Raw genomic sequence first — 22,490 nt, forward strand, 5'->3', positions numbered from 1 at the left:
CAGAGGGGTCATAGCCCACCAAACCCAGTAAATAATGTAGTTCTCCATGTTACACTCTGGCCTCAACTTCGTATTCTGTAGACCCTTTTATCAAGGAGCAGACAGAGAGGAGCCCATGGGCATCCTCAATTCTGGAGACATGAAAAATGGTTCATTCAACAATGAGGAGGCAACTTTAATGTGCTGCAGAGGATCTCACTAAATCTTCTAACAAAAAAGGTTCCACAAAACGCATAACTATATTGGCTTATAATTTTATGATATTTATGAAAATGCAAAAAAATATATATAATTAAAATATGTTTTATGAAGGGGATTCAAAAGAGTTCACAAAGAGAATCAGAAAGGTGGAAGGAAGGTAGATTTACATGCAGGACTGAAGAAGAAGTCCTGGGAAAACAAGTTCACAGTTCTCCAATAAACAGTGGTAGCTAGTTTTCCTCTAAAGAAATTTACTATCCAGCATCACACGTATCTCATTAAGAGACTAGAAAGTGTCCTCAGTGTTACAGGGCATCGATATACAGAATTTACTAAACAGTACAGAAGACAACGCAACTAGCAGGACATACATTTTGCCAATTGCTCTTGGAAACATCTTCCGACATTTAGCATAAAAGAAATAATCATAAGCGAGACACTTCAGTTAGTACAAATATCATTTTAACCCAATGAGTTCTAGATTTGGCAGTGCAGTCATTTTGCTTAAGCAATGAATTTTTTGTAAGTATTTCTGGGGGGAAAAAAAGAATGACAGCTTGATTTTTTATGTAAAAAAAGTAAATAAACAATTTCGTGTTCCCAGCTCCACAACTATTATAAGAAAAGCTTTGTCCACAGAGTATAAAAATAATTTTCTTCAACAGACACCACATTATGCTTCACTGATGGATTGCCACGTCGGTTTCATCAAGAGAACACTCTTGCTTTGGGGACAGACCTAATTAGCTCAAAAGATTAAAGCTAACTGCAGTCAGATCATCAGATACAGGTTTTACCTTAAAAAAAAAAAAAGACTTCCAAATACCCTTTTATAAGAGCATATTCTCAAAACGATAACCACAATATTTCTGGGGACTGGAATTTGAATTGCGTGATTGTGATTTTTTTTTCTAACTGCATGTGCATGACACCAGCAATCTCTTACTGAGGACTCTGGTCGCAATCGGCTATAATACAACTTTCCGAAGTTGTTTTGTTTATCTATAAAAGGTACTATAAACATCCAAAGTTGGTAGTAAGAGCTCCAAACGTTTTTACAAGGAAATTAAAGAAAACGTTTTTCCCTTGGTATAAAAAATACCTTTGTAAAAAAAAAAAAAAAAACTCAGAAACTGGAGTTCTGGACTATGTTACAAAAAGTAGAACATAAAATCAACTGAATATATTTATGCGACTACCCCCCACCCCACCCCCCATCTTTAAAACAACAGTTCAAACATGGAGAGGCCCTAGATGCTTTAGCGGGAAAAAAAAATCAGTATACAGAGCTCTGCCTAAAAGATGTGAACACCAGTAAAAGATCATAAGTAAAGGTCACCCATTTACTAGAATCCTCTACTTTAAACCCAAAGTTAGCTCCCAGTTTGCAGCATTACAGCGAGATTCTAAAATATCAACATGCATTCAAATGGTCCACAATATGACTAACAGATAGGTCTTAAAGAGAGCGCCACACATTACACTTCACATCAAATATGAAATTTGGAGAGAAGAATTCCATGTGAAAACAAATGAGACTGCTTGCTACACTTCCTTCTTCTTTAGTATCAGCGGGCCCACGTTGTCCCCTGTGGATTCATTGTGCTTGTTGTGTGACCCATCACAGACTGGGAACTGCAAAAGAAAAGAAAACTGGTTTGAAAGGCACCACAGTCGTATTCTTAATTCTACCTGGCTCACCCTATGTTCTGAGAAGAGACCATATTTAGCACATTTACCTTTAAAATATCCCCCAGGCATCAACACATTTACCTCAATGATCTTGAAAATACTCAATGGATCCTTGTATGTATGGCCATACTGACGGTTAGTAAGCAAAGGATAAAAGAAGGACAAGGGAAGGAGTCCTCGTTCCTGGCATATTTAGGTCAGCACATGCCTACAAAACATTTATTTCTGATGTGCTGGTCACCGGCAATTATTTTTACAAGCACTATTTGTGCTAAGCCCATATGCAATTATGACTTGTTTTCTTCTTGTGACATGGAGTCTGGGAGACGGGGAGGACCGATATGTCAATTTGGTTATACTGTACTCTGGTGGCAATGTGTGAATGTCTGTTTTTAAAAAACATGCTTCCAATAACATGTTTTATTGGTCCACATTTATTTTCAATGGCATGACAAAGATATTTTCTGTATTCAGCATCCGACGAGGATTGTAGTGTGCACCAATATCAAATGGTCTGATTTTCATACACAGATTCTAGATTAGCAGTGGCTCATGGTAAAGACAAGATCAACTTCCTAGATAATTATAATATAGTTAGTATCCATTACTGAAAAGTGTCTGAATGATCAATCTGGACCAAGTATCACATAGATGATTCCAAACAAATACGCTCATATTAATACCACAGAGCTGGAGGTACCAGAGACCGACACTATGAAGGTTTGGAGTTCACAATATGTAAATTCACAATTTTTTATTTTATTTTGGCCTTTTGTGAATACAACATCATTTCACATATCAACACTGAATCAAACACAAGCATGTACAACCCATGACATTGAGCGCATACAATATACACCAGTACAAATACAAGCAACTGTTCTTTGTTGATCGAGGACTCAGTCACCCGTGGTTACTGCAGGATAGTTTGCTTCATGCAAAGTTAGCAAAAATCCTGTGAGAGGGGCTCAGAAGTCCTCGGACAAGACGGCCAGAAGCAATCCTTCAGCATTAACGACAACTGTTCTCTAAAGTATATGACATCCTCCAACCACTGCTGTAGTTTCGAGCCTTTCTACCATCCCAGTTCTGGGCCACTTTTCGCTTTGCCAAGAGCAAAGCAATCAGCACCAGCCTTCTATTTTGCGGTTTTAGATAACCTGCAAGAACCCTCAAACAGAGTTGTGGCGTGCATCTCATCGGTTCCAGCACAACATCAGATACCTGCTCCCAGAAGTTGTCCACAGAGCCACGCCAAATGGATAACATCTGCATCCTGCTTTTTACATCTAGTACAATTAGCCACACCTCTCAACTCATACCTCTGCAACTGCTTGGGTGTATAATACAACTGTTGTAGAAACTTAAAATGAATAATACGCATATTACAGTTAGGGGTCAATAGCCGTGTTAAAAAACAACAATAGTCCCAATCGACCTCAGTAAGCGGTGCGTCTAATACCATATTCCATCTCTCCATAGCCTTGCTGTGTCACGGTGCAATGTCAGCTTGAATTGAGGTATAGCGTCTAGTGACCAACTTCATACAGGAGGGACCTGCCAGCATGGCTAGTAAGGGCTTCAAGGTTATTGGTTCGGGAGGGTGCCGTGCATTAAGTGCTTTTGTTGCGGGGATTCTGAACATACACAGAACTATGCGGAGGAAAACAGGACCTCATATTTAGGGGCTAAGCCTTCCTACTGCCTCGGTACCCTAAATTCCAGAACCGACTAGCTAAAGTGTCTTATTCGTTCTCCTACATGATCTTGAAGCTACAAATGATTAGACAACCCAGAAGACAACACTCCAAACTCTCTAAGGAAACATGGTAACAAGACGTACCCTTTCGCTCACTCACTCGTACTTGTCCACAGTAAGAATAAACAAAGTCACTGTTATAGTTCAAAATGTTTATTTTAACTATAGTGCTCTATAATGCATTATGCGAGCCACTACCAGCAGCGAAAAGCATAAACTTAAAACAGCAATGTAGCAAGTCCATAGACTATGAAAGGGGATGTCATCGTATACAGACAGTGGATAAAGGACTATAAGGCCTAACCACCCTCCCCTTGGAAAGAGAAGTTTTATTATATAAAAGAAGATCTCTGGGCTTTGTCAGCAGACCACATTCCTTAGTGCCTAGGTTGTAGTTTTTACATCATAGGAACAGCAAAGCTCTTCTCCCTGGAAAAGTCCCTCTCCAACTGTGTGTTAAACCAACATGCAATCCCATAATATCAAAGCACGGGGTTCCAGCAGCTGCAGCTATATAGTATGTTTTGTCTAAGTGCTGACCAGAACAGAATAACAAGGGGTATTGTTTATTGAACTTGCACTCTGTGTTCAGATTAAACTCCAGGAACAGGCAGAGAACACGTAAAACAGACAGTTCTCTTGTGAAAAGCACAAACTAAGTCTTGCATAATAAAGGCATGTAGTAACGTGCGCAAAAGCAGCATCATGGCAGCAGAGCTCATGCTATCTTACCAATGTCGACAATGTCCCCAACTGCCATACAACTCTTTAAGGGCCTCCCTCAGTCTGTCATATGTAAATACTATCAACTGAGAGCTGGGTTTGTGTGCCTGTATATCCTCCAGTGTAATAAAAGTGCCTTCAGGGTATGCATCGCCCATCGTAACAATTCCTATTCTTGCCAGTATTAAGATCGCCTGGTGCTCACACGCCACATGTGGTTGTCGCGCCAGAGGTAGGGCTGGAGCGTGTATTGCAAGTTTCCCTGCCTGCTCCGCCAGTGTTCTCCAAGCCTGCACTGTACAATCTGTTGTGGTCATCTTCCGAAGGGGTTATATTGATTGTGCCTTGTGCAGCATCGCAGTCAGCTGCTCGGGAAATACATCATCCGCCTCCACAGTTACATGTGGGAGGAAGGGCGGGGGAAAGTACCAGTAGTGCGCAAAATGTGCCTGTGCACACAAGTAATACATATGTAGATCAGGGGCACCAAAGTCCCCTTGAGAGTATGGCCTTGTAAGGGACTCCCATCTACACCGAGGCGGTTTACCTGCCCAGACCATGTGGATTAGGACAGAGCGCAGTTTTGCAAAGAAAGCCTTCGGTAGCCGGATGGGTACATTAGAGAATATAATAATTTCGGAAGGACTGTCATTTTTATGACTGCCACCTTGTCCGCCAGCGATAGCCTGATCCACCTGTACACTTGTTGCTCTGTGTGTACCTGTACACTTGTTGCTCTGTGTGTACTATCGCCCAACCAAAATTCTCCCTCACAACTATCTAAGGATCATTGTGAATCCATACTCCCAGATATTTAAACGGCTCTACTGTCCATTCCAGCAGGAATGCCAAGACAAACGGTCGAGTATTGGATGTTAACAGGAAAACAGAAGATTTATCCCAATTAATTCTGAGACCCGAGAGGCGTTCATAGGCAATATACTCCCTTATCAAACCATGCAGTTCCTCTTCAGTGTTGCGGACACACAACACCATGTCATCCGCATATATAGATATAACAAGAGGACGCTGTCTAAATCCCAATGCTGCGCACGCATGTTTCTGCCTCACCATGCAAACTAAAGGTTCTATCACAACTGCGAACAGCAATGGGGAGACCGGGCACCCCTGATGTGTTCCTTTAAAAATCGATATAAGCTTAGAATGGCAATTATTATCCCGAACTCTGGCAACTGGGGCAGTATACAACAGTTCTATCCATTGAATAAATGCAAACGGCAACCCCATATGTCTCAGTACATCAAACATGAACCTCCATTTGAGGAAATCAAAGGCTTTAGTCGCATCAAGCATCACTGCTGCTGCTTTAACATCCGGGTCCAGTTGATGCATCACAGCGAATAAGGTGCGTAAATTATGTGTGGTGGAGTGAATCGGACCAAACCCCGATTGGTCCGGGAGAACCAACGCTGGTAGCAAGGGACACAACCTGGTAGCTACAATTTCCCCTATAATTTTAGTATCTATATTCAATAGTGAGATCAGGGGAAACGATTCGCAGGGATATGGGTGTTTGCCCGGTTTCAATAAGGTAATAATTAGCGCTTCACATACCATTGGAGGAAGTATTTTATTCTCATATGCTTTGCTATACATGTTGTGAAGGGGAGGAGCCAGCAAGTCTGCATATGCTTTATAAAACTCACTAGGCAGGCCGTGTCTGCCAGCTGCCTTACCAGTGGGAAGCGCCTGCATCACCTCATCATTTGTGAATGGTTGCATCAGGTACTCTCTCTGCCCAGGCGACAGCCAAGCAAGTGCTATTTTCTACCAGAAATGCCTGCATCTTTTCTCCAGATGCTTCTTTGCACCTACCATACAGTTGGGAATAGTAATCCATAAAATGATTAAGAATTTCAGGTGTGCTATGGCATTTCGCGCGGTCTTGGCGCTCTATCTCTGTAATGTACTCCTGCGGTAGCAGGATCCCGATCTTTACCGTCAAGAGTGTGGCTCGGGCGTCCACCCTCCCCATATGCCCTTGTAATCCAGCAACTGGACAAATGTCTAATTTCTTGGTCTGGGGTTTCATTATATTCAGTGACCAGTTCCCTAATTTCAGCCAGGGTTTCCAGTTTGAGTGAAGACATACTCTTTTTCCAACTTTGTTAAGGATTTCTCTAACATGTGCATCCAGGAAAGCAGATCCTTAAGCACGCCTGCCTGTAGCCCAATACATGTCCCCCTAATCATGACCTTGAACGCCTCCCACAGTATGCCTGCCTCTTCCACTGTGCCCTCATTTTTGAGAAAAAATAACTCAATGGCCTGCCTCACCTCTTCCCCAGCAGCGATGTCGGTTGGAGACGCCACTGAAAAGGCTGAGAGTGTTGTGTAAGAATGCTCACATCCATTACCATAGGGGGAGTGATCCGATAAAGTGCGCGGCAAATGCATCTCCCTCTTCACTGCGGTAGCAGCCGATCCGGAGATCAACCAGTAGTCCAATCTGGACCACGATTTATGTACAGAGGAAATGTGGGTGCCCTCACGTGTCATTGGATTTCGTGCCCTCCAGCTATCAATGAGCTTATAGGTGAGCATAATATCATGTATTACTTGTGCGGCCCATTTTCCCTGCCAGAGAGTAGTTGCAATGTGATCCATGCCAGGGTCAAGGTATGTATACAGGTCCTTCTCCCCTCCCCCCACCCCAGAGTACTATTTCTGGTTGAAGGACAAATAGTTTGCTCTCCAGTCTACGATCAAATTCTGGGTCATCAACGTTGGGGCCGTAAGTTGTGATAACTGTAAGGTTTGTGCCACAAAGATTCCCCTATAGAAGTGTGAACTGGACCAGATTGTCTGATTCTGTATGCGTAAACCTGAAGGACGTTTCCCTTTTCACTAAAATCATGACCCCTCTGGCATAGGATGAGTATGATGATGCCGCCTTTACAGCTGCCAATTCTCCGCCTACCCTACTGTCTCCGACTCTTGTGAGGTGTGTCTCTTGTAAAAAAGCCAGTTGCATCTGCTGTCGGTCTAAATATGCCAAAACCTGGCTAATTTTCTCTGGATTATTCAACCCCTAAACATTCCATGTCATAAACCTAATCTCACCTACCATTTATACAGTGTATCCTGATCTTGCGTGTTAGTCCTCTCTTGTGTCTCATCTTATTGTATCTGCATAACCAGTGTGTCTCTCTGCCAGCATTGTATCATGCTTGAACATACAAACAACAACTCAAAACCCCCCGCCCACTTCAGCATCCCAATCATGCCAAAGACACATTCAGATATAAAACGCAAATAGCATAGCAACCAAGTTGGGGAATACCCACATGACTAGGACTAGATACCCATACTCCCACCCACAGTAAGGGTGTGGCTGGAATGACAGCATTTGGGGGAACATCTTAATATAGTGCTATAGTTTACATTCTCATCATAAGAAATACAATTGCTCAATTATGTAGCTTGATCCAGACCCTCAACTTATCACAACCTATACCAGACAAATTGAGAAGCCCCAATAAAACCAACATTATGGACCCACTTCGACCAAAACCACCCACCAGCATTTTGCACAAACATATGCCTGCCCACAGTTCGTGAGGTGCCTTGTAGTTTACAGTTCGGTATCTACCATATAACTGTCAAGTTATATACAGATCTAAGGGAGCACCAATGACCCACGTTCCTGTTCAACACAGTTCAGGGCCATTCTATAGTGCGCCTATCATGTATGTACGGAGCCATGTTACCATGACCACCAATACAGTCAACCATACCCTCATATGTGAACAGAGACCATCTTACCATCCCCTGCCCCTTTCAAACGCTTCTCACCAACTGTCATGACTGAGTGCGAGGGGGAAGGTGACCGACTTGGACTCTTCCTTTTGGATTGTACCCGTTTCAGAAAATTCTGAGCTGCTCTCGGTGTTTTAAAGAACTTCATCCTTCCTTCGAGCGCAATCCTCAACTGCACGGGATTCAGCATTACATGTGGAATTTCCAACACACGCAGTTTTTTCTTGATAGGTGCAAACTCTGCGGGCTGCTTGTAACGCCACAGTGAAAACTGGGAAAAAGGAGGAGGAGCTTAGCGCGCACCCAAGATGGTCGCGTGAGCTGTGAGCTCCCGAAACCCTCGCCGCCTCCACCGTCTATCCTGGCACTAATCCGGTTTCTGACGACGGGTTCTTGTAGCTGAGACTCTCCTGATCTGAATGGCCTTTTTCAAAATTCGAATCGGAAGCCGGACACCCGAAACACTCCTTCCTGAAGCCTGAAGGCCTACACCGTGAGGAGTCATCCCGGGACTTGGGCATCCGTAGCACCCCGAAAGTAGTTGAACAACAACGGCGTATGGAAGGGGACGACTACTCGGGGTTTACTTTCGGTTTTGCTTTTCCTGTCTAAGAAGGCTGGGAGACGGCTGCCTCTGGATCAAGCTGGCCTGTATGCGCACTCGTTTGACTGCTCTTCACCGGCGCCCTGCACTTCGATTTCTCGCTGTTTTTCCCCGTGGGAGCCATTTTCACCAGGTCCCAAAAGCCCCCAAGGGGCGCGCAGCCCACCATGGCGGGCAAGCCCGACAGCGACAAGCGGTCACTCAAGAACACAACTCGTGGTGGCATCACTCAGACCACCATTATGGACCGATTTGCGCGCAACAAGGGCTCGCCTAGCGGGACTGGCAAAACCCCTGAAGACCTTGGTGGTGGCCCCCCTGAGCCGGAGGAGTAGACTCTTCGAGACGTGATGGGCGCCATTGCGAGTATGAAGTCATCGATGGGCCAACAATATGAAACTTTGGCGGCCAAGATCGACACTGTGGCTATGGATGTAGGCTTGATTAGGGCAGATTTGGCCAAGACTAACGAGAGTCAAGTCGCTAGATATCAAAACTGCCAGCCTCACGTCCGACGTCTCCGATCTCCAGACCGAGGTCCGGACTCTTCGGACCTCGAGTGACCAATTTGCCCGCCGGCTTGAGGATTTCGAAAGTCGCGCTAGGCGCAATAATGTCCACATCGTTGGAGTTCAGGAGTCCTCAGCCGATCAATCGACGGACCTACTCGTTGAAGATCTGATCCTCAACCACCTCGCCTCCAAGGGCCTTAGTAACTTTTTTGCGGTGGAGCATGCTCATAGAGTTCCGGGCGAAAGACGCAAACAGGGGGCTCTGCGGCGACCCATCATTGCGAGGATCTTCAACTACAGGGACAGAGACGCCATTTTACAGGCCTCGAGGGCTAGCGGCCCCACCAAATTTGAGAATGCGTCAATCAGCTTCTACCCCGACTTTACTCAATCGATGCAGAAACAGAGACTGGGATTTACTGGGGTGAAGCGTAGACTGAGAGACCTGGGCATGAAGTATGCTATGCTCTTCCCTGCCCGATTGCGCATTGAACACAATGAGCGGGTGTTGTTTTTTGATATGCCAGAGGTGGTCAGTGACTGGTTGGACACACTATCGACGCAACGGGACAATGCGGAACACTCCAGAGGCGCAGAAGGAAGCCAACGGGACCAGGAGGAGTAGGGACACCGGCGTGTGCCACCATCGTACCGTGTTGCGGTGGATTGTTATCCTTTTTTGGGTCAATGACACCCTTACAGACAAACCCTGGGGCGGCGGGGAGTTCAGGACTTTTCCTCCTCCTGGGGTGTTTCCTATTCTTCTTGTAGATTCGTTTTCTTGGGTAGGGCGACAGGCACACTGCAACTTGGGGTGGTTTTGTGTTTTATCGCAGGCGTGCAGGGTGGGGGTTGTCTGTTCGGGGCATTTTGGGGGAGGGGGGTTTCTTTCTTTCTGTTTGAATTGTTTCCGAGGCTACGTATTGCTGCATAGTTTGATCTGTGTTTCCTTCATGGGGTTTGGGGGACCCTGCCACTGTTTCTGGGATGGGGGTAGGGGGTTGAGAGTCTTGAGTTGGAATGTCAACGGCTTGGGGGACAAAATAAAACGGGGGATTGTACTTCAATATTTAAAACGCCATTCCCCCAATGTTGTATTACTACAAGAAACACAATTGGTGGGAAACACGTTCCATTCTATGAACCGGAGGGGCTACCGGTTGGTTGCACACTCGGAATTCACTTCGGGCTCCAGAGGGGTTGGTGTTATGGTCCGTAGTTCCCTTCCCTTGGAGATTGAGGATACGATATTGGATGATAGGGGAAGATATGCGGCCATTGTTGGTAGGTGGGAGGGGAGGGCGGTTTGCAGGCCACCACGTTTGTCGACCTGGGGAAAACTGGTGTTGAGGCTTCCAGAGGGGATTCTGGTGGTTGGAGGGGACTTCAACTCGGTTGTAAGCGGCCTGGAGGATCGCCATCCTCCCAGGGCTCTCACACCGTCGCAGTCCTGCCTGGGTGGTTTCGTGGAAACGTTTGGTATGGTTGATTGTTGGCGGATGCTTCAACCCGGGCAGGCTCAATACACTTTCCATTCCGGGGCCCATGGGAGCTTGGCTAGACTTTATTATATCCTTGTTCCCGCAGCCCACGCAACAACGGTAAGAGAGGTCCGACATTTGCCTAGAGGCATCTCGGATCACTCCCCGCTATGGATCCATTTAGACCTCCATCTGGACGCAGGGGGCCGGGTCGCCCCAATCAATCCCTGGCATCTTCGTGTTCCGGAGACCAGGGCTGGGGTGGTTAAAGCCATTGATCACTACTTTGTCGAAAATGTGGGATCGGTGTCTTCGTCTGTGTCCCTGTGGGAAGCCTTTAAAACTGTTATACGGGGGTCAGACGCTATCGCTGATCGCCAGTTCTAAGAAGCGCCACACTGCAGAGGTTGAGCAGCTGGAGGCTGATATTGTAGCTTTGGAGGCAGATCTTGAGTCTGGGGTCACGCGTGATAAGGTACATGTTTCGAAACGGAAGCAGTCGGACTATAAAGCCTTGGTTACGAATGCCGCGAAAGCCATGAGTCGAGAGCAAAGGGCCGTTTGTATGATGTGGGCGACAAGGCGGGGAAGTTGATAGCTTGGCTGGACAAGAAGGAGAGACTGAATCGAGTGGTGCCGGTGGTTGAGCGAGTGGATGGTGTACGTGTGACGGATCCTTTGGAGATCGTGGAGGAGTTCGCTTGCCAATTCCGAGCGGTGTATGCGCCAGTCTCGGACCGGCCGGAGGACTCGCATCTTTTGCTCAGGGATATCGCTCTGCCTTGCTTATCCGAATCTGACAGAGCTAATGGAGGCGGACTTCTCCACCGATGAAGTAGCGCTCGCTATTCGCTCCTTCCGCTCTGGAAAAGCCACGGGCCCGAACGGCATACCCATTGAGCTGTACAAGTTGTGTCCGAACAAAATGGCGTCGTATATTCGCTCGATGTTCTTGGAGTCCAGGGAGAGGGGTTTGCTTCCCTGTGATCAGCGATTAGAGTCTATCGTGGTGATACATAAAGAAGGAAAACCTCGTGAGTTGTGTACCTCCTATAGACCCATTTCACTTCTTAATGTGGAGCCTAAGATTCTGGCAAAAATGTTAGCTAATCGTTTGATTAAAGTGATTGGAGACTTGGTGCACCCAGATCAGTCTGGCTTTATTCCGACCCGCAACACTGCGTTGAATTTACGCCGTCTCCACGGCGTGCTGGCGAGGGCGGAGACGCTACGTGAGCCGGCCATTTTGGTCTCTCTGGATGCCACTATGGCATTTGACACAGTAGAATGGCCGTACCTATGGGCAGCTTTGGCGAAGTTCAGCTTCGGACCGGTATTCATTGGATGGATCCGGCTACTCTATGAAGAGCCCCTAGCCCAGGTGGTCGTTAATGGTAGAGTGTCGGCTCCCTTTGTCCTAGGGAGGGGTACGCGACAGGGGTGTCCTCTGTCTCCACTGCTCTTTGCCTTGGCTTTGGAGCCCCTGGCCGCTTGGTTGTGGTGGGAGCCATCACTCAGGGGTATCAAATGGACTCCCGGTTTTGAAGACCGCATCTCACTTTATGCGGACGACATTCTCCTTTACCTCACTTCCCCTCGGAAATCTCTGGGGGTGTTGTTCGACGTCCTTAGTTCCTTTGGGAGGAACTCTGGTCTTGTCATCAACTGGGGTAAGTCCTGTGTTTACTCGCTCACGGACGACACACCACTCGTACCGTGCAACTGCCCAATACAAATTTCGCCTTCAGGGTTCAAGTATTTAGGTATATATGTCTTGCGTGATCCTGCAGTCAGGTATCAGCGCACCTTGCTCCCCCGCTTCTTCGCTTAAAGGCAGATGTGAAAGCCTGGAGCAGACTACCGCTGTCCCTGGTGGGCAGAGCAACTCTCTTTAAAATGATGTCCCTTCCTAGATTTTTATATGCGCTTCAAAACACCCTGGATCTTGTGCCTTCCAGCTACTTCCACGAGATCGAGAGCCTCCAAAGAAAATTGCTGTGGACTGGACGTCCCCGCATTGCCTTGGCCAAGCTTACGCTGCCTTGGTACGATGGCGGTATAGCATTGCCTGATATCAGACGCTATTACTGGGCCTCACAATTAAGCTCAGTCAAACATGCCATGAATGGCCCAGCTTCTAACCCGGCTTTTGCTATGGACAAATGGCTGCTGCCGGGCGGGGACTACAACAGGGCACTTTACTCTAAACGGTCAGATGCGGCGTTAACTGGGCCCACCAAGGTTGCGGTACGGGTCTGGTACAACGCTAATGCTGCTATGGGCTGGTCGGACGTTATCACTCGAGCGACACCACTCTACGCTGCCGAAAGGTTAGGCTATTTGTGGACTACCAAGGGCTTTGAAAAATGGGACCTCATTGGTATTTGTAAAGTGGGGGACCTTTGGCGGAAGGACAGGATAAAGACTTTTGATGAGTTGCAACTTGAATATAAACTTAGCAATCGAGAGTACTTTCGGTACCTGCAGGTCCGACACGCCATTTCCTCGGTCTTTCCGACTGGCACTCTTGTTCCGGAGTCCTCACCCCTGGAGGACCGAGTGCTCGACGGCCATGTCCCGGACAGTACGATCTCCCTTATATATAAAAAACTGATAAATGTCCGAGCAGACCTTCTTTTACAGCTCCATACGACCTGGACCAGCGATGGACTGGAACTTGATGATTAGGATTGGCAGGCGGCTATGTCCTCCCCGAAGGAGGTGGCAATCCGGGCCCTTCTGCGACTGGTGCAATTGAAAATCCTACACCGAGTGTATACGACGGGCCCTCGATTGTTACGTATGGGGTATGCTTCGGACGGCTTGTGTAAGCGCGGGTGTGGAATGGTGGGTACTTTACTTCATATTTTGTGGGAATGTCCTGCGGTGGTGTCTTTTTGGAATCGTGTGCATGGTGTTATGGAAGAAGTGACGGGTGTTTTGATTTTGCCTGAGGCCCGAAGGTGTCTACTGAATGTGTGGGAGCCCAATGACTACAACGTGGCTCAGACGCAGTGGGCCACCTTGGGTAATATGGTCGCCAAGCGTGACATTGCGCAACTGTGGGGATCGTCAAGGGCACCCAGTCTGTCGGCCTGGTCCAGAAACATGGACTGGTGCATGTTTCGTGAAAAAACAGTCTACGTCGCTCGGAGCAGGCCCAAGAAGTGGGGGAGGGTGTGGAATCAGTGTAACCAGTACCGTGGTGAGATTTGTACTCCCCCTTTTTTGCCTCCGCCGGAGGTGTTGCACTCCCCTTAGCGTGATGTTCCTTCTTGTCTGGATTTTTGTTCATATATTGCTGGCTTGCTCTCTTTCCCCTTTCCCCCTCCCACCTGCTCTCTCTATAGCTTTTCAACTTCACTTGTTACTGAGTAACAGCCTTGGATGCGGTACTCCCTCCCCAGAAGGATCACTTGTGTATAAGCTTTGTGTCTAGCCGTCACAGTTATTTCTCTTTTGGCTATTACATGTTTGTTTAACCCCTTCGCTGCTCATGACGAGCTCAGCTCGTCATGCAGTACACTGGTCGCGTGCTTATGACGAGCTGAGCTCGTCATGGAACAATTGTATTCATATAAGCTCAGCACCCAGCGGGAATTGCCTTAGCAGTCAAGGTGTTAATTGCCGCCGGGCCCTCGCGTTGTCGGCTAAAGTGCTGTGTAACTCACTTATCCGTTATGATCCTTGGAATGTTCACAGCCGACCCTGAGTGGTTGCATGCTTGCTATTGTATATCCATGTTTGTCAATAAAGGTTTAAAAAAAAAAAAGAAATCTGGGAAAAAGGACACCATGTTCCCTTGATAGCCAGTGTTTTGCTTCTCCCTTGCCAGTCGTAGAACAGCATCAGATCCCGGTAATTTAAAAGTCTGGCTATGATAGGCCACGGCGTGCGCCTGGAGGTGGTTTGGGGCCAATTACTATTCGCCCTCTCAATAATGAGGACCTGCGAAAGAATCTCTGCCCTAAACATATCCTTGAGCCTTCCTTCTCTGTAGTCTTCGAAGACGGCCTGTGTTGGTGCTTTCTGGGACCCCCATTATTTGCAGGTTATTGCGCCGGAGCGCACCTCTAAATCTTCATTCTTCGCTCGGATTACCTCCAATATTTTCTCCATGTCACGGCATTTGTCCACTGTTGCATGTGACTCGTCTTCGACAGAGGATATGTGCTGCTCAGCAGCAGTTAAGCGTGCTCCCTGTTTGGCAAACATACTGTCCAGCCTAAGAGTGAGGATATCTATTTTCCCATTTATGGCCTGAAGACTCTGCTGCATCGCCAGCAGGGTGAATTCCATGTTGATGTACTCGATTGCCCCACCTCTTGTTCAGTGTCTGAATGTGCCACAGCGGGTTGCATTGAGCGTCGAGATTCAAAGGACAGTTTGGGCTGTTAATCCATTTTTCCCATCTTTGCCGTTTCTGTGCCACCACCCAGCTACTGAAGAAATAGGCGCACCACGTGTCTCCAGCTCTCATCTCATCTCATCACAGGTCCACCATCAACTGCATCTGGGGATGTCTATACGTGGGGCCTTGCTTTATTGAGCACCCGTGGGTATACGTACATATGATGCACCTCAAAGGGGGCTAACTTTCCTATCAGCATGCACCAGGCCCCAGGTTGTTATTGTTCCCCTCCGCTAGCCACGCCACACTTCATTAGCACCATCAATGGGGGGTGGCTCATTCTGTTATGATCTGCGGGCCCCAGTGGTATGTGCAACGCCTGCTGCCGCCCCCGCTCCAAACAGCCGCCCCTTCACCAACAGCAGAACCGTGGCTGCGGGCCGTCCTTTCACGGATCACCCTGCACACTTGACACCGAAGTGCTTTTCAGGAGAGCCACCACGGCAACACGCTGCACACACCGATGTCGGTCCCGGTACTTCCTCCTACAGTTCCTGGTCTGGGCCACTAGCAAATGGGCACAAGCATCCCGATCTTTGCCTCCATCGGGCCCGGATCTCGTCCTGAGCCGCCATCTTGCTGTGATGCAGGCCTCAGTTCCGCAAGTCCCGATCACCGGAACATCTGCAGGTGACTGTCATTCTCGGTTTAAAGTGGCCCCTTGTACTTTCTCTTATATTCCGCTACGGATCGCCGTAATTTTTTCCTGCAGATGGGTACCCATCCCGCCGATAATTGTAGGATTCTTTATTCCGGCCGGCAGAGCAGCACTACAGTGCAGCCATCTTGCAGTGGGCTCTGTAGCACCCCCCCCCCCCTGTAAATGCACTATTGGATACTAGTGCAGCAAGTCTTGCTGTAATTATTAGACCATCCAAATTGAATAAAGACATTTCAGAGGAAGACCTTTCATTTCTGACCAGTCTTTTTATGGATCCCAGTTAAAACAATATCTTTACAGGAGCATATAACCTCCAGGTCCAAGACCAAAGAAGACTCTTTGATCCAGTCCCTCACTGGAGATCTTGAAGCCTTGGGCAACAAGCAACCAGTCATTTAAAAAAATAAAATGCCATTTGATGCTGTTGGTTACCAACATTTATACTGAGAGTTTATAAACATCTGTTCTGATCTGTACTGACCACACAAAAGTGGCTCTAAAATATCATCAAAGAATTATTTTAGGCTAAAAGGAAGTATAGTCATGTTTCAAACTATGGCAATTTAAGATTTATTTTTTTAATTCTTTTATTAGCGAGACCTAGGGAAGAGAAACAAAGCTTGTAAAAGGCAATGGCACAACATTGCGCATCACAGGACACCGAGAAGGGGTCCGTGCAACCTGAACAGCCAGGATTCACTAAGGTCAATAGCGAACGTAGGTCATGGCAGGAATCCTTCAGAGCCTGGTAGGGGCATTCTCCCAAGCCACCGGTACAGATCTCCATTCAGGTCAGGGGGCAAAGGTGCCATCTCCGTGAAATGATCATCATACTCCTCTCAAGGCATTATCTCTTGCGTTCTTCCATGGACCTCACACTTTGGCAAACTTTTGGGGACATCCCGAGTTCGGTAGATAGTCTCTTCCGTTCTCATACACCAATCCAGGTTTTGTATCCAGCATTTCACCTCAGAGTCTTTCCACTAACCCACAGGCTACCACCAAAGCAACAATGCAAAACAACAGTGCATATTTGGAAGGTGTATGTCCACTCTATAACCTCAATACCACTAACAATGTTGAAAGTTTGTGTTTCCTCTATGGTGCACAACAGTAGTTGCCCTACTCTGGTCCAAAACGATTGGAACATTGGGCATTCCCACAGGGTATGGACCAAATAGCTATACATATGGCATCCCCGGAGACATTTATCACTTTCCACCCTTCGCATCTTGTATAACCTTATTCTGGTAAAGTACGCCCTGTGCAGGATCTTTGGCAATTTAAGTTTTTACGTAACACAGACATCACTCCCAGACTATTTAGTGAGATAAACCAGACAGGGAATTTCGGTGCTCTTGGTGCTATGTATAGGATGCAGAATTTATTCCCATGACCTTTTTAAAGAGGGTGCTATAGGTTTGCATGTATGCACAGTTTTGGTAAGCCTGTTCGATAGTTTCCAATGCATAACAGACATTGGCACTGTCACTAGGTTTGGCTTTAATGTGCTGCTCCCACACAGGCACATTGTTCACCAAGCAATCACATGGGTGCAATCTTTTTACTTCTCATGCGGTGAGTCAGAGCAAGAACAAGGAAATGCATTGTCCTGCTCCGGTGTCATGGAGAATGGTCACACTCTAGAGCATATGAGAAAAGAAATGAAGTATCCAAGAGCTGAGACACTTAGCACAGTGCCTTAAACAAGATTCATGTGTGTACTGTTAACCTGTGGAGTACTTTCAACTAGGACTCCAGAGAATTGCACTGAGGTAAATTAAATAGCAGTCATGCAGCTGCGCTTTCCATAATGTAGATGTGATACATAAGATGTTTAGATAACCCAAGTCATACTACATTCCTATAATCCACACCGGATGAGGATAAAAGCTTGGCTGCTTCCTTATGCCCTCACATCCGAGGAAAGGAAAATGTACATTAAGCTTTTGTGAACATGTGGGCTGAGAGAAAAATTAATTTTGATAGTAACACCCAGATTTTGTATCATTGTAGGGAAATGAAGTCAAGGGTCCATGGCATGTTCTAGGAACTGTCCTGCTATGGATTTACAAACTGAGCAGAGTACAACCTCTTCAGCACTTGACTCTTAGGGGTTGTCGTGGTGAGCAGTCAATAGGCTTCTCGGGGAGGTAGTGTGGAGGTGTGTGAGCTCTGCACTCAACAAATACAAATTAGAGGAAAATAATGATTTTCCACCCCGGTGCTTTACTTTCAAAAAGAAAAGTATGTTAATGCACTCTAGTACTAAATACTACACATATGTAATGAACAAAATGCAACTTAGTATCCTGGGTATTTGAGGTTGTCAGAGCAGTTTCCCGCAAATGGCCTCAGTCCCCTTCCCCCATATATATTGTCCATGTTTTTCACTCCACATGTCAAAGTCAATCATGATCAGGCTCAGATGCAGATTACACCTCCACAGTCTCAATGTGCACAGTATCTCTGACAGAGAAGTTTCTTAGTCTGTGTTGTGTTCTGCGTACTCACGCAGCCGACCTGCTCCTCTTCCGCTTGCCGGTTTCTGAGAGAGCATGAGCTTGCTGTACTGGTCAGAGCTTCTTTGGGTGGTCAAGTTTCTGATGAGGCAGGGGAGGAGTTTGCGCGCGTCCAAAATGGCCACGTGAGCTTAGGGCTCCCGAGACCCCCGCTGCCCCCGGGCATATCCTGTTGCCTATCCTGTTGCCGGATGGTGAAATGCGGTAGAGGAAGAGGAGCGGTACCGGGCGCTGAAATTTGCATCCCGTTCGACTGCCGTGGACCAGAGAAAGAGGGTCGGGAAGATCGTGGCTACTTGCTCTGAAGCCGGGGTCTGGGGTTGGCATCGGATCCCGGCCAGAGTGTGTCAACATCGGAGCCGAAACCGGAAGTCGCTGGCCTGGCCCCGCAGTGGACCCGACTTTCCCCCACACTCACTGAGCAACCCCCCCATTGCCCCCGAAGTACCTCACAGGCCGGCTCACGGAAGAGGCATGCCGCACCGCCGCAGCACGGGTATCAGCGCTAATCACACCGCAGCCCTGGCCCCATGAGCGCTAACTGCGGAAAATAAAGGTCACACGGAACGAGCTGGGGAGCGAAGCGGCAGGCTGGATGTCCCCATTTGGAAGTAGGAACACCTGTGGCAGTTAGGAGTGCCCCAGGGTGTGGTGTGCAAGTCGAGTGGAGCAGATGTGGCGCAAGTGACGGATGGCTTAAGCGGCTGTGGCCTTGGCAAGGGGTATGGAAAGCCTTCAAGTCTGAGGAAAACTGGCGCCTAATGGGAGGCTTCGATTGCAAAATCACATCCTGATGCTTGGACATCGCGCTGGTGACAGAGAGAACGCCGGCAGGGTGCAAACAGAGCGATGTAAGGGCTGACCGCCCCCCTGGTGCACCGGTTCGCACGGTTGTTGGTGGACTACGCTGGCAGATCAGGAGTGAGTATAGTATCGCCCAAGCAGCTGTGCCCATTGTCTAGCGCCACAGTCGCAAGATCACAGCCATTGAGTGACTCGCTCATAACTTGGCCTTAAAATGGTGACCAAACCTGAAACGGAGAAACAACAATCTAAGGCTAATAGAGGGGCCAGATACACTCAAGCCAACAAGTTGGATCGATACACACAACCCAGAGGGTCACCTACCGTGTTCGGGAAATCACAAGATGGGAGTGTGGAAGCTTCGGCCGCTATAACAGAGCCCAACTGCAGGATGTGATGGCCGCGATCGACGGGGTGAAAACCTCCCTCTGTCAGAAGATGGAGTCCTTAGACCACAAGCTGGACACGGTCACTATAGAGGTTAACTTAATCCGAGTGGATCTCACCAAAACTAGTGAAAAGGTAAAGTCGCTAGATATCAAAACGTCCAGTCTTACAGATGATGTGGCACAGCTGCAACAGGAAGTTCGGAATCTTAAAGCCTCTGGGGACATCGCAAGTTGGACGAATATGAAGGAAGGGCCCGTAGAAACAACGTGCGCATTATTGGAGTGCCCGAGAAGGCCGAAGGTCAAGCTGCAGACCTTTTTGTTGAGGAAATCATACTCAATCACCTGAAACCTAAAGGCCTGGGAAATTTCTTTACAGTGGAAAGAGCGCACAGGATTCCGGGAGAGAGACCGCGACCCGGGGCGCCACCCCGGCCGATGATTGCGAGGGTGCTCAACTTTAGGGACAGAGACGCTATCCTGCAGGCCTCCAGAACTGGGGGCCCCCTGAAGTACGAAAACTCCACCCTCAGTTTTATTCCGGATTTTACGCAGGCGGTACAGAAACAACAGCAAAGCTTCATGGGACTCAAAAGGAAGCTTTGTGATAAAGGACTAAAATATGCCTTGATGTACCCTGCCAAGTAGCGAGTGGAACTTGAGAACAAGGCGTATTTCTTTGACAATCCCGAAATCGCCTCAGACTGGTTGGAGAGTTTCCTCTCGGGGTGAACAGCGGAGACGGAGCGAAGGTGAAGATGAGGGCTCGCAAGAACAAGAATAGTGAGTGACATTGTTGCCGGTGGGGTTGAACCGAGTTGGGGGGTGGACCTTGGATGAAACATATCCTCAGACATTTTTTGTAGATGTGGGTTAAACAGGTACAAGAATATCCTAGGGGTCAGACGGGGAAATGGAGGGTCGTACTCCTCCTCAGATCCACTTTTCGATAGTTAAGTAGTTAGTTCATGGGGCGACAGGCACACTGAAGGTTGGGGGCGGATAAACATTGTGAGCAGGGGTGCAGGGTGGGGGGTGACAAGTGGGAATTGTTTGTGGGATGTTTTTTTTTTTTTGTATTATTTGCTATTGTTTACCAAGGCATCGAATTGGAAAGTAGCATGATTATTTTGCAGTGGTCGGAGGGTGGTCGCTTCCTTTACATCTTTGATGATGGGGGATAGGGAACTAAAGGTTTTGAGTTGGAATGGGTTGGGGGACAAAATCAAACGTAGTGTGGTTCTCCAGAATCTTAAACAATATGTTCCTGATGTGGTTCTACTACAGGAAATGCATTTGGTTGGGAATTCCTGTAAGGCGATGCATAGAATGGGATACAAGTTGGTGGCACATGCCGGCTTTACTTCGGGCTCCAGGGGGGTGGGAATCCTGACCCGAAAGGCGCTTCCATTGGTGGTTGACTATCTCTGAAGATGACAGGGGCAGATATGTTGGAGTGACGCGTCGCTGGGAGGGGCACACCCTCTCCTTGTTATCGGTTTATGTACCCCCAGGCATGCAAGCTACCACTTTTACCGACTTGGGAAACCTTCTACATCTCCCGCAAGGACTATTGATTTTGGAGGGTGACTTTAACGCGGTGGCCTCTGCTCTGGAGTTATGGACAGACATCCTCTGCGGGAACCTCAAAAGCAATACACCTTTCACTCTGGGGCCCATGGTAGCCTTTCCTGATTAGACGACTGTCTCTTGCCCGCAGCTCACGCATCTTAAGTCGTGGAGGCGACACACCTTGCTAGGGGCATATCTGATCATTCACCGCTCTGGTTCAGTTTTGGTGTTGCCTTGAGGTCTGAGGGTAGGGTGGCCCCCATTAATCCCTGGCATCTGCGTAATTCTAAAATCAGGAGGGACCGGATTAAGGCTTTAGATCATTATTTCCTAGAAAATGAGGGGTAGGTGTCCTCTTCGATCACACTCTGCCTTTAAGACGGTTCTTAGGGGTCAGGCTCTGTCGTTGATAGCGGGAGCAAAGAGAGTCCGAAACAAAGAAATTGTTGTAGTAGAAGCTGAGATAGGTCGCCTGGAGATGGAGCTGGAGTAGGAGGTGACTCGTGCTAAACTGCATATCCTGAATCTTAAGCTGCTCGAGTATAGATCACTGGTCACTGATAGTGCCAAAGCCCCGAGTAGAGAGCAGCAGGGTCGGCTGTATGACGTCGGAGATAAAGCAGGGAAACTTATTGCTTGGTTGGACAAGAAGGATAGGGCAGATCGTGTTGTCCCGGAGATTGTGACAGAGAATGGAACACATCTCACAGATCCCCAGAATATAGTAGATAGTTTTGCGGATTATTTTCACACTGTGTACACCTCGGTCTCGGATCTCCTGGAGAAAGACTCCCACTTGATGCTGCGAGACTTGCGGCTTCCGTGCTTGGCCAGGGAGGACCTTGATTTTATGGATAGTGCTCTCACCAAAGACAAAGTAGCCCAGGCGGTGCGCTCTTTGAATTCGGGTAAGGCATTGGGACCTAACGGGATCCCAATTGAGCTGTACAAGCTTCGACCTGATAAGATTGCTCCCTACCTGAGACGTATGTTCATTGAAGCCCGGGAGAAGGGGATACTACCCTACGATCAGAGAGTAGCCTCTGTAGTGGTTATTCATAAGAAGGGCAAGCCAAAATCGAGTTGTGCTTCATATAGACCTATTTCGTTATTAAATGCGGAATCCAAGATCCTTGCCAAGCTTCTTTCCAATAGATTGATTAAGGTGATCAGCGGACTTATACATCCGGATCAAACGGGTTTCATTCCTCATAGGAACACGGCCCTCAACTTGCGCAGGTTGCATGGGGTGATAGCCAGGGCTCATACCCTGATGGAGCCTGCCGTCTTTGTTGCATTGTTTGATGCAACAATGGCTTTTGATACTGTAGAATGGCTGTATCTGTGGGCAGCCCTGGCTAAATTTGGCTTTTTCTTTT

At 47.6% G+C, this 22,490-nt stretch overlaps 1 protein-coding gene across 1 annotated transcript in view; it reads right to left on the minus strand.

Moving 5' to 3' along the window:
- Positions 1-238: 238 nt before the first annotated feature.
- The window catches only part of CISD2 (CDGSH iron sulfur domain 2), an 81,959-nt gene continuing 59,707 nt past the window's right edge, over positions 239-22,490 (minus strand). Inside the window, exon 3 of the mRNA XM_086961578.1 lies at positions 239-1,836. Coding sequence (XP_086817704.1) covers positions 1,747-1,836 — 90 coding nt within the window. The 3' untranslated portion in view covers positions 239-1,746. The remainder of the gene's footprint in view (positions 1,837-22,490) is intronic.

This window comes from Lissotriton vulgaris, chromosome 3_1 (assembly GCF_964263255.1).
Source record: "Lissotriton vulgaris chromosome 3_1, aLisVul1.2, whole genome shotgun sequence".
NCBI lineage: Eukaryota > Metazoa > Chordata > Amphibia > Caudata > Salamandridae > Lissotriton > Lissotriton vulgaris.